This window comes from Empidonax traillii, unplaced genomic scaffold, assembly GCF_003031625.1.
Source record: "Empidonax traillii isolate 1590-97213 ecotype Southwest subspecies unplaced genomic scaffold, ASM303162v1 scaffold62:size2133460, whole genome shotgun sequence".
Classification (NCBI taxonomy): domain Eukaryota; kingdom Metazoa; phylum Chordata; class Aves; order Passeriformes; family Tyrannidae; genus Empidonax; species Empidonax traillii.
Window position 1 is genome coordinate 584,688 of NW_020955255.1, and position 16,652 is coordinate 601,339.

The following is a 16,652-nucleotide window of genomic DNA, read 5'->3' on the forward strand; positions in this document are numbered from 1 at the left end:
ATTGATCGTATGTATTTTAATAGGTTTTTTTCAAGTAAAAAACAGTCTAATTTGCATGCAAATTATATAATACTTCCAAATGATACATGTGGAGATCCTCTTCTGCCTGTTTTCCTGTGATTATTGATATCTGTTTAACGCTTCTTTTTGTTCTCTGTGTTAGCAGTGTAGTATTTATTGACATTTTGATGTAGGAAACCACAAAACATCCAGTTAGATTAATTAATTTCTATGGAAGTGCGTAGGAAAAAAGATTCTATGAACAAAGGCAGGAGCAGACATTTATCTCATTAAAAAATTCAGAAACATTCCAGTTTTAGACTTGCTTCCTCAGTGACGTCTGTAAGAAACTAGCCAACTGAGTCATCTTACTATTTCAGCATCTACAAAAATTACTTCAGACTGTTAAGGTAGCTTGCATTACTCCATGCCCTGAAGTAACTTTGTCATTTTAATGAAGCCAGCCTCCCTTTAATTTTCTTCCTTTCTCATGTACAACTTGTGATGTGTAGTTACCAGCATGCCAGGTCTGCATTTCGTGTCTATTTTGCATGCAGCCTACTATGCCCTGATTATATGAAGTGATCAATATTTTTTTTTTACATGTGAACATTCCATGAATATTTTACTTTTAATGTCACTGATAAATGTAATGAATAATAATACATGTTTTCAGCTAAAAAAATAAAGCTACATAAGCACAATGTGTTTGTGTAACAAAACATTTAAAATACTATACACATGCTACAAACTCCTGTTTATTACTGTAGTAACAGAATGATTTGCAGTTTTTTGACACAGTTTGTATAACACTACTCAGTGTAACTTACTAGACTTTATTTATCTGCCAGTTTTTTGTCAACTATGGTAAAACATTTTTCTAATTATGTTTTATATGTTAGATAATAAATCAACACAGTAAAGGCAGGATAAATGATAAAATAGAAAATAAGAACAAAGAGGTGAAGCAGCTCAGAGCTGGGCACTTGAAGCCCTGCCCACAGCCCAGTCTCCATGCTATACTGTGCCCTGGATATCAGGAAGTTTGCTCTCGAGCCACTGCACAGTCATGGGAGCAGCACGTGCTGCTGGTAGTGACCAGTACCAGTGGCAATGGGAACAGTGGTTATGCTGGTTTTCAGGAAGGCAGAAGAGGAAAATTAGGGAACTGCAGCTCTTCTGAGAGAATGTTATAAGTTTGCCCATGGTAAAATTGGCACAGGGTGACCAGTTGTTGGCAGATCAGGAAACCAAGTCTTCACTAAACCTTTACTTTGCTTTCATCTGCAGAGGTGCTCACTTCAGCACAGTTGAAACAAACTAGTGAAGAAGTGCAGAAGACTTGCCTTGCTGCTCCCAAATGGGAATGTCTTTTCGTTTATCTTTAAAAATTATTCCAGGTGTTAAGACTGGAAAATACATACTTTTTGATAGAGTTTATTAATTGTCTTAATATTTAGCATGGCAACATGTACTATATAATTTTTGATACTCTTATTTAAAGAGGGTGCAGTTCCTTTTTTCTCAGGTGCTACAACTACTACTGGCAGCTGCAGCAACACATGATCATGACAGCAGCATCTTAAAACGTTCCATATTGGGTCCTCACCTTCATATACTCCATCATGGTTTCCCAAAAATAGGAGTTCAGCATAAGCTGGACTTACTCCCATTGAGACTTCAGTTCCAACCTCCTTCTTACCAAACTCTGGCATGATGTTCCGCGACAGATTTCTTTAGCTATCCCCTTAACAAACCATGATCTTGATCCTATACCCACAGTGACCCTGGTCCTGCCTTTCTAAGGCCATTTGTGCTTTAACATACCCACTCTTTCTGTAGCACACCTGTGCTCAAAGTTTGGTTTGAGCTTGCAAAAGAAGTAAAATGTGCCAGCTGTGTTGCCATTGCTTTTACTGGTAGAGCTCAAGTGTGAGAGTGTACTTTATGGTTATGTAGGAAAATTAGTTTAAAAAAGGAATATTTAACAGCTTTGCATTCTAGGCGTAATGACTATATTTGTATATTAATTTTAATTAACAAGCTGAAAAATGTAGAAAATCCTTAATGAAGTCGCTTGAATAGAAATGCACAGTTATAATTGTTTCCATTGAATCAGAGATTTATTATTGAAGCTAATAAAAATAATAATCCTCGACAACCCAGGAAGGGAAACTATAACTCTAATATGTGTGAAATATAAAACTGAAGAGAAGTTCTTTGAAAACCGTTTTGCCTTTTAGTTAATGAGAAGAATCACCAATACTAGTTTGTATTTATTACTTTAGAGTGGAAAAAAGGAATGGCTAGATGTAATTGCTTAGGAACAGTGCCACTTAGATGCTGCAGGATATCTAGGCTGGTCTCTCAGTGCTGCTTAAGAAAGACATGGGTCTCCTGCATTGGCTGTCACTTCTGCTGTCTGCAAAGTTATGTGTCAGTGACATCTCCAATATAACTGGACTTCTGTGTTCTGCTGCCAGATTGAGTGTACAGCATCTTTACTGGCTGTCTTTAGCAGCTCTAACAATCTCTGACACATCAAAACAGTGTAATTCTTCTTGAGGAGCAAAAATATTTGCTAATATGTACAATTTTCATTTAACTAATGCTCCTTCACATTGGAAAAAATGAGAATTGGGGATAATAGAGTCCCCAGTCACCACAGGCAAAATGATTGAAGGTTCTCCCAGAACACTTGTATAAAGGGGTTGCCCGTTCAACCAGGATTAGAATTTCAAAGGGTTGTAGTAGTGTTCAAGAAAGTACACCTCAGTAACTAGTTTATGTTTCCAGGTGATGGACAGGGGCTCATGGTAAGCAACAGACCAGCATCTGTAAGCAAAAAGTCCAGTTACACCTACAGATATGTTTCTTGAATGTATTTTTTTGGTAATTTCTATATGTGTCTATAGCATTTGGTTTGACTTGAGAGAATTTTATGCTTAGTCTTTTAATATGCCTGTAGTCAATTTGAACCTCCCAGACCCAGGAATGGAGAAAGCATTTTCAAGTGCGTAGTGCAGACATCTTAGTTTTTGAAGGTAGATTTGTTAAGCCACCGTAAATCCTACAACCTATTCAGGCTGAAGATGCTTTTAACTATTTTGCAAGCTAAAAACCAAAGCTTATCTTTGCAAAATCCACAGTCTGTTGGCTTTCTTCTCAATATCTTTGACATAATGCTGTATAACATGTTAATACATTTAAGTAATGTCAGTGTTATTTAATATATGTGTTTATTATTCTACTAAATAGAATATTTTACAAGAGAGAAAGTTGTTCTCTCTTGAATGTTTGAATTTTTTCTTTCTTGGTATGTGACTATCTTTTTAAAATTATTTCTTCTTTTCTCTTTTTCTTCCAGAACTATTATGGAGCTGCCAAAATGATTCTTTCTGACAATCCACTAGGCCTGACATGTGGAATGGTGTGTCCAACATCAGATCTCTGTGTTGGTGGCTGCAATTTGTATGCAACTGAGGAGGGACCAATTAATATTGGTGGATTGCAGCAGTTTGCTACTGAGGTAGGTAGGACTTGTCTTAAATTCTTTGTATGTACCGTTGAGTATTGCCTAAGTGGTTGTTGCCTTTGTTAATGAATTGTTTTTAAAAAAAAGAGATACTAATAAAATAAAGGCGTAGGAAGTTAGATTAATTATCCTTTTTCTTACAGCACATTCAGAACCTCAGAAACACTTTCATAATGCAGCACCTTATAGGAACATAAGGAACATTATTTGTGAACAAGATGATTCTTTAGAAATGCTAGTAGTTGAGACAGTTTCTTTTATAATGAAAGATTTATCTAAGCCAGGTAAAATTGTGAATGTTAGTCAAGTAGGCTGCATAGAGGAAAAGATCAAGTGTACCTGCATCTGTAACTGCATATTAAGGAGATGTAGAACTGTTCTGGACATTGGGTAGATCCTATAGCAGAATTAATGTGCATTTTTACTGGCTTTGAGACAAAGGATCAGCTTCAGATGAATTAATCTTTTTATTGTCCTGTTTTGCCAAAAATAAATAAATAAATTTTCAGGTTGACCTAAAATACGTTTGTGTGCACTTGTTTGGATAGATAGAGGGGCATACACATGTGTATGTGTCAGTTTATTAGTTCATAAAGGTATTTACATGTTTTGGCTACTGAAGTAAGCGTTGTTAGTTGCCACTTCATGTTAGGAAGTCTTCTCAGGAGTTTCTGTTGGATTTCTTGTACGTTGTTTGTGATTATGTAGTTTCAAGGCTCCAATTTCCATCTGAAGAGAGACAGAGGCTGTGTTAAAAAAGGCATGTGTGTGTTAAGGTAGCACATTTCTATATAGTCCATGTCCAAGAGTCACACCATGTGCCTCAGAGTATTGTCCGAACACTTCTTGAACTCTGTCAGGTTTGGTGCTGTGACCACTTCCCTGGGGATCACGTTCAGTTCCCAATCACCCTCTGGGTGAAGAACCTTTTTCTAATATCCAGCCTAAACTCCCCCTGACACAACTTCAGGCCATTTCCTCGGGTTCTGTCACTGGTCACCACAGAGAAGAGATTAGAAGTTCCAGTCACCTTTACAAAGCCTGGGGAAAAAAACCAACAGACCAGAATGGAGACACAAATCAATCAGTAAGTAACAGATGATATATCTGTAAGGCCATTTTTTTGCTCTGGTGTCATTCATAGACTTCACAGACTTCAATCCCTCTTCTCAAGGGCTGTGGGTCATGATTCATTGAGCAAATATTGCTACCTGCTGCTGCTGTTCTCCTTTTATCTTTGTGTCCCTTCTTTCTTCTCTCCAGGAGACTTGTAAGTCTTCTGGAGCACTTTCTAAACTTTTCTACTAGCTGTTGCTGAACCCTCTCTCCTCTCTGTCACTGAAGTAGCTATCCACTTAAATTTTTTGCGGATTTGAACAGAAAAGTGTAAGAATCAGTACAGTTTAGACCAAAGTTCTCATTTACAGAAGGAGACTAGAGAAACTGAGCTGGATTTGTTCTGTGTGTTTATTCAATAATTGGGTTTTGTCAGTGAAGAGGCAATTTCATTAGCTTTTCTTCTAATGGCCTTTTATTCCTTATATGTAATAAGTTAGTATTTGTTGCAAAGCAGAAGACTTCTTTTTTCCCGAAAACCCCACAAAACCAAACGCAAACCCCCAAATCAACTGACCAAACAAAAAGATTAAGCAGTTGCCAAGTAGATGATAAATACAATGGTGAAATATTGCTGTTTAGGAACCAAATACAAGTAATATGTGTAATACATGTCTCTGTTTAGCCCTAATACTATGATTAATAGAGAGGAATTATGGCTTGATAGATAATGCTAAATATCTTCCATTTTTCTTCAGAAATCTTTAGAAATCTATTAAAAAAGCTTAGTGCTAGCAGAATGATTGATATGAAAACTACAAAGAGGATGAATAGTTCCAAATGGCTTTGCTCTCAATGTTTCAAGTTTTTTAAAAATTACATTAGTTTCAAGAGTTCCAGCAGAATAAAATTGCTATACAGTTCTATATAGCACTCTAATAAAAAGAACATTTCAGTAAATTTTATTATCCTTAGTATTTTATAGTATCTATATATTTAGTATATATGAAATGTAGAAAAATGTTAAAAAATTTGGTTGTTAATAACCTTTAGGTTTACTGCTGTTTAGCAAAGAATTTGTATATATTGTCATACTCGTAATTAATAATAAAAGACAGTCACTTTTTCAAGGAGTTTTTACCTCTTATTCTATTAAATTTTACCATGATAATATGTGTAGTTGAAAAAATATAATAGTATGAGTGCTTCCAAATAACGAGTATTATAAAAATATAGATTATAATATTGAAGAAAATAATAAGGTTCTACTGCTCATACAAAAGCTGACCCAGATACTGCAAGCAAAGTGTGGTCACAGCTCTACCTATAAAAGTAACTTAACAAATTGTGTAATTTAGGCGTGCAACATGTGTTATTCTTAATGAAAGCTGCATGGTAATTCTCATGCATGGTGTAATATTTGTCCCGCAGGGGCTTATTTACTGAAAACTCCATTGTGCATGAAGCCAGTTTTGGACTTTTTTTTTCCCTTGGAATTAGTCTGAGGATCATACACTTGATGCATTATGAGAGTGAGTGATAATAAAAGGGCACAACTGCTAGCTGAGATAAAAGATAAAATTGCAGTGAAGCAGGAATGTGGGTTTAAAATGGAAAATATATGGGTATGATGTGTGCCCGTTTGTGCTTCTGAACAATGACTGATCATCTGTTCATACTGCAGATAAAGCTCCCTAATTGTAAAATATTTGTCTTGCATACAGTAGAACAAAAACAAAAAAAAGACATCTCTGGCCTCCTGCATTTTCCTTCTGCCCTTTTATGTAGTTTTGTATCTATGTTGGCTCATCCTCAAAGTGAATTGTAATCCAGCTTGAACAAATGTGAATTTTGACAATTAAATGTTCAAGTGGAGAAAAGGAAATGTCCATTTGTATTTGTGATGTAGAATGTGTATACTGAGATGCAGTTACCATGGTAACTGTTGCATCTAGAGAATAACATGGAGTAAAAGCTCACTATTATAAATGACGAGTGTCAAGCTCAGGTTACACCTGCTACTGCCCAGGTCAAAATTATAGTAATGTCTTTATCTGTCTCCTTTGCCCAAGTACTTCAGAATCAGGAAACATCCATTTTTGGAACAAAAGTTCTGTGAAAAGATAGTGAGATTGCAGTGACAATACGTACAAGCATAGGGTATAATGCTGCCAGTTCCACAAAATAAAATAAAATTACTAGGTACTTGAGTACAAGTTTGTAAGGTTGTAGTAAAAAGGAAGTGAGATCTATTACACTGTCTAGTGCAGTATTAGTAAGAAACTCTCAAATTACTACAGTTTTGGATAGACATTACTGAATCTGAAGGTTCTTCTGTGTTTCTATTTGGTCATTCTGAATGGAGCAGCATAAGCTAAATAGAAAATGTATTATTTTAATTGCTGCAGACTAGATATAAACACCTGATCATTTAGTGCTGTGGCTCTTGTGCCAGCTACAGTTCTGGTGATTTATTCCTCTCTGGAGATACTTTCTGACTGCTGTTGTAGCAGAAAGAAATTGGAAAAGGAAATTTGACATGTTTTTTCCTAAAAGAGGTGCTGTATGAGCTTACCTGCTGCTCACCTAGGGGTGTCTCAGCAGAGCACTTTGTCTGGGAGGAGGGCTGTGGTGAGGGACCCCCTCTGAGTGCTGAACCTTCCTTCTCCCCCAGCGCGCCGTGGTCAGGGAAGGAGTGGCTGCCCTGAAGGACTGCCGTGTAGTGGTGCCCTGTGTCCTTGGGCACAGGGGCCCTCTTTCAGTTGCATGTTGACAGCTCTGATCAGTATTAGTGTAGGTGCAAGGAGGAGGTGGTTCTCATGGAGCAACCACTGCTGCAGTTGGATGACCTTGAGATAGCTGCCTGGGCTCCTCGTGGGCACCGGCACTCCTCAACAGAGGAGGATTGTTATGGTGAGATAAGACAACAGGACAAATAGAAAAACCCCTCTGTTTGAAAGTATTAATTTTAATTTTAACACATCTTTAGGTTATTTTGTCTGATAAGTCATGTTGAAATCCACAATAATAAATAAAATTTTAGGCTTCTCTGAATGGGATAGTGTAGACTTCTGTAATAGTTCAGGGCATGATTTCTCAGGCCACTGCTGAAAGATGTGCTGATATTTGGGCAAGTTATATAAACTTCTCTACAGCATGTTTTATAGATGTTAAACACTCTTTTTTTTTTTAAAGCATTTGTGTGAGTGTTTCTATGTTTGTTTTGGTGTTGGGATTCACGAAACATTGAGATCTGGACTCCGCAGTGTCCTAGGTCCATGGATTTTTTTGGGACTAGTGTAATGGAGGTTTGAAAAGTCCTTAATGAGGTTTTTTAGGCCCTGGTTTTGTCAGCACTCACTGTCACTCACTACTTGCATAGAAATTTGAAGTGTTACAACTTTAGCTCTTAACTTGTGGAGGATCAACAGGTGTTCATAACTAGCTCATGTCTGTGGAAAAAAACTCGTCCTTGTAACATCCTGTGTTAATGAAATTAATTGGATGATCATGTAATTTGACAACTTCAGTAAGATTACTAAGCGTGCAACTTGCTTCATTTTGTATTAAAATATGTGCAGAATATTGTTTTCTTCTCTAAGTATTCAACTGCCCCATATTAATGTAAACCAACCCACAAATAAATATCCATGGAAACCAGTGAGGAAGTGTGAAACTCATAATATCAGTTCCTAAATGTTACTGATTTCATTGTCTGTATTTTACTCCCTGTGCACTAGCAAAATCTGATAACAATTCAGAATATACTAATATGTTTCACACTAAAATAAATTCCAGTTAGATTCTAATGCCTACATTAGTAGCTGTTTGGTATCTCGCTGTCTTAGTGAAGAGTATTTAATGGCAAACCTGAGTGATAAACTTATTTCTATAGCCTTTGAAGCATGGCAGCAAACATTATGGTTGAAGAATATAAAGGATTTAGTTATGAAGTCAAAACTTATACTAAATTTTTCCACTGCTCTATCCTTTTTCCCATTTTTTTTCTTTTTAAGCCTTTTTCTGTTGATGAAGATGACAGATTAAACAGATGCACCTTTTACTAAGAAATGTGTCTTTCTGTGTATATCTTGGAGACTACCAAGTATGTTTTGTAGGATTAGATAAAGGTTTTTACATTTACACAGAGGTTAAAGTTTCAATCTGTTTACTGTTTAATACGTTCTCTGTTGTAGTGCAAAAATATTTTTAAGCAATCATAGGATAGTAGAATGTCTTGAGTTGGAAGGGACCTTAAAGATCATCTCGTTCTGGCCTCCCTGCCATGGACAGGGACACCTTCCACTAGACCAGGTTGCTCAAAGACCCATCCAACCTGCCCTTGAACACTTCCAGGGATAATAGAATTATAAATTTTGGAAAAGATCTTCAAGGTCATTGAGTTCAATCTTTGACCAAACACAACCTTATCAACTAAAGTTGGCACTAGATGCCACGTTCAGTTGTTTCTTGAACACTTCCAAGAATGGTGACTCCAGCACTTCCCCACTTGGTCTTTTCCAATGCTTGACAACCCTTTCAGTGAAGAAATTCTTCTTGATGTCCAACCTGAACTTCCCTTGGCACAGCTTGAGGCCAGTTTCTCTTGTCCTGTTGCTGGTTGCCTGGGAGAAGAGACCAACCTCCCTCAGGCTTCAGCCTCATTTCAGGTAGGTGGAGAGAGTGATGAGGTCTCCCCTGAGCCGCCTTTTATCCAGGCTAAACACTCCTAGCTCCTTCAGCCACTCCTCACAGGACTTATTCTCCAGGCACTTTACCAACTCTGTTGCCCTTGTTTGGACCTGCTCCAGTACCTCAGTGTTCTTCCTATAGTGAGGGACCCAGAACAGGACACTGGACTAGAGGTGCAGCCTCAACAGTCCCACTTGCAGGGGGACAATCACTTCCTTGGTCCTGCTGGCCACATTGTTTCTGATCCAGGACAGGATGCCGTTGACCTTCTTGGCCACCTGGGCACACTGCTGGCTTATGTCCAGCTGGCTGTCAACCAGCACCCTCAGGTCCTTTTCCCCTGGGCCTCTTTCCAACCACTCTTCCCCCAGCCGGCAGGCACTGCATGGCATAGTTTTGAAATGGGAGTGAATAATAAGTAAGTAAAGGTGAATAGAGTAAAACTGCCTGACCCTATTTGAATTCTGTAAGTAGGTGAAAAAGGGCATCTAAAGTCTATTGCTCTTAAAAAATTCTGATCAGAAAACTCAGAAGTGACCGAGTTACTTTAATTTATTCTAATTTGTATAAAATTTGATATAAAAATTCTGAGTAACAGTTCAAACCTGCTCTAATGGTTTTAAATACTTTAGATTCATTTAAATCATGCTTACAATGCCATAAAATGATTTTCATCTGCTTAGCAAAATACATTTGTCTGAGTCACCTGCCACTCTCTGCCAAATGTCACATCTTTTCATCAAAACATGCTAATATAAGAATGGGATAGTGAAGAAAAGAACCAGAATTTTATTACATGAGGAGAACAATGAGCATTTCCCTGTCTGCATTCTGAAAAACAGCTAAAGTGAATTGGCTAAAACCTTCCAGGAAAATTAAACTGGAATCAGATGCTCGGCAATTGCAAGCACTGTAAGTTTGTTAAAGTGGGAGATTTTGTGGAATCTAAGTACAAATTCATGTTGTGAGTTATTTTTATATATTTTGGAATTATGCAATTTGTTGAGTATACTGAATGCTTTGGAACGCAAACCAACCCCGCTGCAGTGAAAGGATGTTTTATTTACAATGGAGAAGAGAACAAACTCAGATTTCATACTGCAGAGAACAGTGAGCAAGTGCACTCACACCTTACACATTGAAGTGATGCAAATAGGAAAACTGTAAAGTGTTATAAATCTCTGAATCAAGAGAGGTTTTTTTCAGTTGTTGGAAACTTTAGCAAAATAGATTGGCTGTTTTGGTTTGGTTGGATTGTCTCTCACTTGAGGACTAAGTCTTTGAATACTTTATAAACTGGGATAACCTTTCTAAGAACCCTAATGGACATGAAGCATAAGAAGTGGACAAAATCAATGTGGGTTTAGTTTGAAAGGGCCTAAATGGTGAAGTGGTGATGATTGCATGGTATTTGATAAACAGTTGAACAATAAATGCCCAGTGTTAATAATCTATCAAATTTCTTTTGTCTGTGTTTGAGAGAGAGACAGAAGGAAAGGCAGACATGAGGATGATAGCTGAGTCTTTTCACTGAGAGATTCACCTTTAAAATTCATTATTTGGTCTCATTGTCCTGAATGGGTCTTGGTTAATAAACACTGCAAAACAAAGTAAAAGTCCATCCAAGCAAAAAAAAAAATCATATTTTTGAAGGAAAAGAGGAAAGAAAGGCAATGCATCTGCATGCATCCTGAACACAGTCTGAACAGATATAAAAACAGAGAGGACAATTGCCTGTAACATGCCACTGAACACTTGCTTGCAAGTTACTCATCTCTGACCACCAAAGGATTTATATGGAGGAATTCAGTGATATCTAATTAGGTGAATTACAGTGTAGGAAACTTCACCATGAGGTGAGTGAAAATTTTTTGAAAGGCATTAAAGCAGTTTGCTATTTTCACACAGTTACTCTGCCAGCCTTAATATGCAAAACTGCCACTGAATTCCAGATGGCAAGATATTGCCACACAAGCTGGCTGTGCTGCATAAAGACAGTTTCACCCTGTTTGCAAATAGGCAGAATTAAAGTTGACCATTCAGCCTGAACTACTAGGATCTCCTGCATGAACGCTTGGTTTCTGAAGCTTAACACGACACTACAGTTCTGCATCACTTTAGTATAACATTTATTTGATGGGTATGCCTGTCCAGTAATACATATAAAAACAGTTATGTTAACAATAAAGTAAATTTAGGAAGAATAAATTTGTTAAGCATATGTGTATTCAGAGTGTTCAGTATACACTCTTATTAAATATGCAAGTTGTATAGTTTGTGTTACTGAATAGCCTTCTAAAACAACTACATGAGACTGTAATAAAAATTTGGTATAACCAAACCGTTTCTGTGTGAATATAACAAAGCAGACATTTTAGAAATATCCTATTGCATTTTGATTATCACAGTCTAGTTTTATAACACAATATGAGATTTTTAGCTTGTAAAATCCATTAATAGCCACATTAAACTTTTTCATATTGTGTGAATTGTCAGGTTTAAATGATTCTTTCTTTAAAACAATTATCTGTCTCTTGCTTCATGCAGTTTGTTAAACTGCGATGTCAATTTAAAAAGACTGGGAGAGTTTGACTCAGAAATTTTAGAGGGGAAGGAACTAATCATTGGTTTACCTAGCATGAGTGCTCAAGTGCACATGAAGAAAATGAACATTGATTCAAAATATAAATGAAAAATTCTGTTCAGGAGTGGAATTACCAAAGTTTAACTTGAAAACCGTTTGCTTCTCAAATTTCAAGGAAAGTAAAATCTGTTGGTAAACTTGTTAGATAGCTTAAATATGATATTTATTAAGACAAATGACAATGTGTGTATTTTAGACTACTAGTTAGTACTTACGGAACATAGTTCTGCATTAAAGTAAGTAGGGAACAGTGTGGTTTTATTAGTTTTTGAGATGCCTTGGAATGTTTGTGATGTGAATGAGAATCCCTGTGCCATGCACTCTTGAATCCTTTTGCCTGCTTCAAAGATATACTCCTTGGGTTAAACATTTACCTTGAATGCCTAAACTAAAAAGAAGATGTAACTGTGCTCTTCCATGCTTGTGATCTTCAGTAACCTGTAAGGCTGTAAGTATATTCTTTTTCTTTTTGTAGGTTATACAAGATAGAGACTTCATTCCTTCCCATACAATGTATATAAATGCAGAGAACAGTGAAGTCTAGCTTGGGGAATGTAGAATATTTCTGCCTTAGAGTCTTACCTGTACACCTGAGCAAAGAACTGATTTAATGTAAGTCTGAAAAACTGTGTGACGTTACAACTAGGTTAGCAGGCTATTGTGTTGGGTTCTGTAGAAATGAACAATAGTGGTCAGAGACTGTTCCAAAGTACAGACAGACTGGAGCAGATCATCACCATTCTACAGGTGAATGAATAATTGGGACAAAGGGAGAATGGTCTAACTTTTTAGTTTTTGGAAACTCAGTTAAAAAGTGGAGACCATCTGAAATGGATAAGAAACTAAAATAAAGCAAGTCCTATAAAAATTATTTAGGAAAAGGTATCTAAAGCATGGGTTACCTTTGAAAATACAACACTGAAAACTAAGGGTGGTTTCTAAAAAAATGTTCCAAACCCATCTAAGGTTTATTACCTACCACCTCTAGACAATCTAGCTAAGTGATTTTTTCAGGATCACGCTGGTTGTCTCTTGAAGAAGCAAAGCCCCTTCACTAGCATTATAATCCTTTGCATTATTTGCAGAAGTACTTTTCTACTAGTAAGAATGATTTGCTTGCCGGGATTTTTTTTGGCATTGCAGAGTTTCTCTGCCATCTGGCTGACTTTGTATTCCTATTCTGCTACTGGTAGTCTGGTTCCATCTTTTCTGTAAAATTTACAGTAGTGAAAGATCTGACTTCTGACAATTTTAAGACAGAAAGATCCATAGGAGGACCAAACCCTGCAAATACAACATCCCTCACAAATGCACACATCATGTCATTTGGAAACCCCTAAAATGTTATGAAGCAGTCTGGCTTCACCTTGAGTATTGTGTGCAGTTTTGCTCACTGCAATATAAGAAAGACACTAAGTTATTAGAGAGTGTCCAGAGGAGGGCAACAAAGGTGGTGAAGGACCTTGAGGGAAACCCTATGAGGAGAAGTTGAGGGCACTTGGTCTGTTCAGCCTAGAGGAGACAGAGGGGAGAGCTCATTGCAGTTACAACTGCCTTGTGAAGGGAAGAAGAGGGACAGGCACTGATCTCTTCTCTGTGGTGACCAGTGACAGGACCCAAGGGAATGGCCTGAAGCTGTGTCAGGAAAGGTTTGTGTTAGATACTAGAAAAAGGTTCTTCCCCCAGCGGAGGGCTGGGCACTGGCCCCCCAGGGAAGTGGTCACAGTATTACACTGCCAGAGTTCAAGAAGCGTTTGGACGATACTCTCAGGCACGTGGTGTGACTCTTGGTGATGGTCCAGTGCAGGGCCAGGAGTTGGACTCAGTGATCCTTGTGGGTCCCTTCCAGTTCAGCATATTCTGTGATTCTGTAATTCTGTGAATAATACATCAGATATGTGACAGTGCTAGCAGAAACTTCCATCATGTTATTCATAATAAAATTTAGGGAGGGAATGTAAAGAATGTAACCTGTTGAATGTATTGCTTTTCAGGTGTTCAAAGCTATGAATATTCCTCAGATCAGAAACCCTTCCTTACCTCCTCTAGAAGATATGCCTGAAGCGTATCAGGTGAAGATAGCTCTTCTTGGTGCAGGACCTGCAAGCATAAGTTGTGCTTCCTTTTTGGCTCGACTGGGCTATTCGAACATCACCATATTTGAAAAGCAGGAGTACATTGGTGGTTTGAGGTAAAAAAACAATGAAAACAAAGCACTGTTTTCAATTACTGCAGAAAGCACGGCAAAAAATATTGTGCATGAGTAGTTTATGTCTGATCCCTCTACCTTTACCAAAGGAAAGGAGTAGAAAATTTAAATATTGGAAAACTTACTTTTTATTTAAATAGTTAGTAAAAGAGGTACAGTTACAGGTAAGCTTTAAATGAAAGTCTAGTGGCTATCTCCTGTATTCTGTTCATATGACCTGTTAAATTCCAGTGTGCAATTGTTGTTATCAAATTAACACTTTAGAAAATTACATCAGGAACCATTTTTCACTTATCCAAAACAGTTAAAACAAGATGAAGTACTTGTAACCCTAGTGAAAGAATGTTTAAAATGCTTTAGAGAGATACTAATTTCATGGAGAGTTTTAGATTTAGAATGCTTTTGTGGACTACTCTATGCAAATAAAGGTGAAAGTGAATAAATCCATCATGTGTGTCTGAAATTGCAGGTTTAGTAGACCATGCCATAGGAGTGAAATAAACCCCCTGCAATTCTCAACCTTCAACAAGTTTCAGATACACAAAATACCTTTGCAGCTTTCCTATATGGTAAACCCTTGGCTGATTTTTTGCAAGGTGTCATGTCCTCTACACTAGATGATGAATTTTTACCACTGCAGCAATGGCTGAGATCATATCTTGTAGGTTTGTTGGAATTGCTATGTATAAAGTAATTCAGACACTGACCAATGGATACCAACCCATTCAAAATCAAAATTAAATTTTATAATGTAAGATATGCAAGAGTACAAAATTTACTCACACTAAAGTGTTTAAAAAATAAAAAATATAAAGAAAAAGAAGGGTGATGCACTTACATTTTTCAATGCAGCATCACTGAAATCAATAGAGTTCACATGGTTAATGAATTTGATTTATAATGTCATAATGTCAAATACTTATTCAGTGCTCTGGAAGATAGAGAATCAATGCTGGAGAAGTTGAACTGATTACTTGCATTTTTTCCAGTGAGGTTCAGGATTATTGTACCTAATTACCAAGGTGGTAATATGTAGGCATTTAACTGTGGAGCTGTTCTACTTGAACTAGTTGCCATAGAGGATTGCAAATTTAGTTTATGAAATACCTATTCACCTGCTGAGTAGCACATGTTTTTGTAAAAACCAGATTAAAGTTAGTTTTGTTGCTGTAAAGTAGTCAGAATTAATGAGACGTTTCTAGCAACGAGGCTTTATTTGGTAACAGGTTAGACTCAAGTTGGACTTGGCGATACAATACAGTACTTTCTGCAGTTGTTTCCGTGCTTATGGAACAATGATACAGTTGCTTAGTGTGTACTTGTGTATTTGAAGCAATGTGATCTTGAGTTCATCGTGTTTTAAGTTGAATTTAAAATAACGTTTACTCAGTTGTTTGTTCTACTGCAAAAAGCCTTACACTGAGCTTTGCCTGTTCTGTTAGTATCCTTAACTACTGAGGAGTGCATTTAAAAACTTATTTCTTGCTTTTGAGTCCTAATGAACACAGCAATCAAGGTCAAATTTTAGTTCCATTAACTGAAGAGGTTTTCACATCTAGTTTAAGAGCATCAATTCCTTTTGTCCTTATTTTAATCTTGAAACAGAATGGAGGCTGGCCTGTGGCAGAAATCATCCATTATTGCATTTGTAAGTCTTTGCAGTACATCTTTTAACAAGTTTAGGTTATTGATGGGTGTGTTTTCAAGGCTTCATAAACTTATTGCAAAATCTAGAAGACCAGGGCAGTGTTTGTACCTTTTTTTAGTTTTTCCAATTGTTTTTAAATAGGATGTTCCCTGCATCATGGCTAGCTTTCATAATACTGTGACAATAGAAAAATGTCTCGTGATGGCAGTTCTTGTAGTGAGATATTTAAATGTGATATGAATCTGTGGTTCTCCAAGCATGTCTGATTTTTTCATGTTTACGGGCAGGTTTTCCTACATTTCACCAGTTGTGTAAAATTTATGCTTTGTAATGGAGTAGGCGTGAGCACATCATGCTCTTGCTTAGAGGCCATAAACAGACTTCACTGCATGTGTTCCTATCTATGCCACTGTTTTACAACATACCAAAATATTTCTCTCCCTTGGCCAAAGTGCTGTCCCTTGAGCAAAAGTAATTTGAGATTACTGAGAAACACCAAGCACCTGTCCAAGCAGCTCTAACTTGCATCAGATTGGAGGAAGAGGTGACTTCACTGTTCCCCTCCACTGCATTCCTCCTGCACCTCTGCCCAGTTTCCTTTTCCCTCATTTCTCCATTGCAGAGTCAGAGACTATCTTCTGCTGCTGAAAGAAATTACATCAGAACTAGGAGGAGAGGCTGAGGGAGCTGGGGTTGTTTACTCTGGAGAAGAGAAGGCTTAGAGGTGACCTCATCACTCTCTTCAACTACCTGAAGGGAGGTTATAGCCAGATGGGAGTTGGTCTCTTCTCCCAGGCAACCAGCAATAGGACAAGAGGACATGGGCTCAAGCTCTGCCAGGGGAGGTTTAGGTTAGATGTTAGGAAGA

At 37.3% G+C, this 16,652-nt stretch overlaps 1 protein-coding gene across 1 annotated transcript in view; it reads left to right on the forward strand.

Moving 5' to 3' along the window:
• The window catches only part of DPYD (dihydropyrimidine dehydrogenase), a 314,495-nt gene that overhangs the window by 76,365 nt on the left and 221,478 nt on the right, over positions 1-16,652 (forward strand). Inside the window, exons 5-6 of the mRNA XM_027880005.1 lie at positions 3,368-3,529; positions 13,922-14,118. Of these exons, the coding sequence (XP_027735806.1) occupies positions 3,368-3,529; positions 13,922-14,118 (359 nt within the window). The remainder of the gene's footprint in view (positions 1-3,367; positions 3,530-13,921; positions 14,119-16,652) is intronic.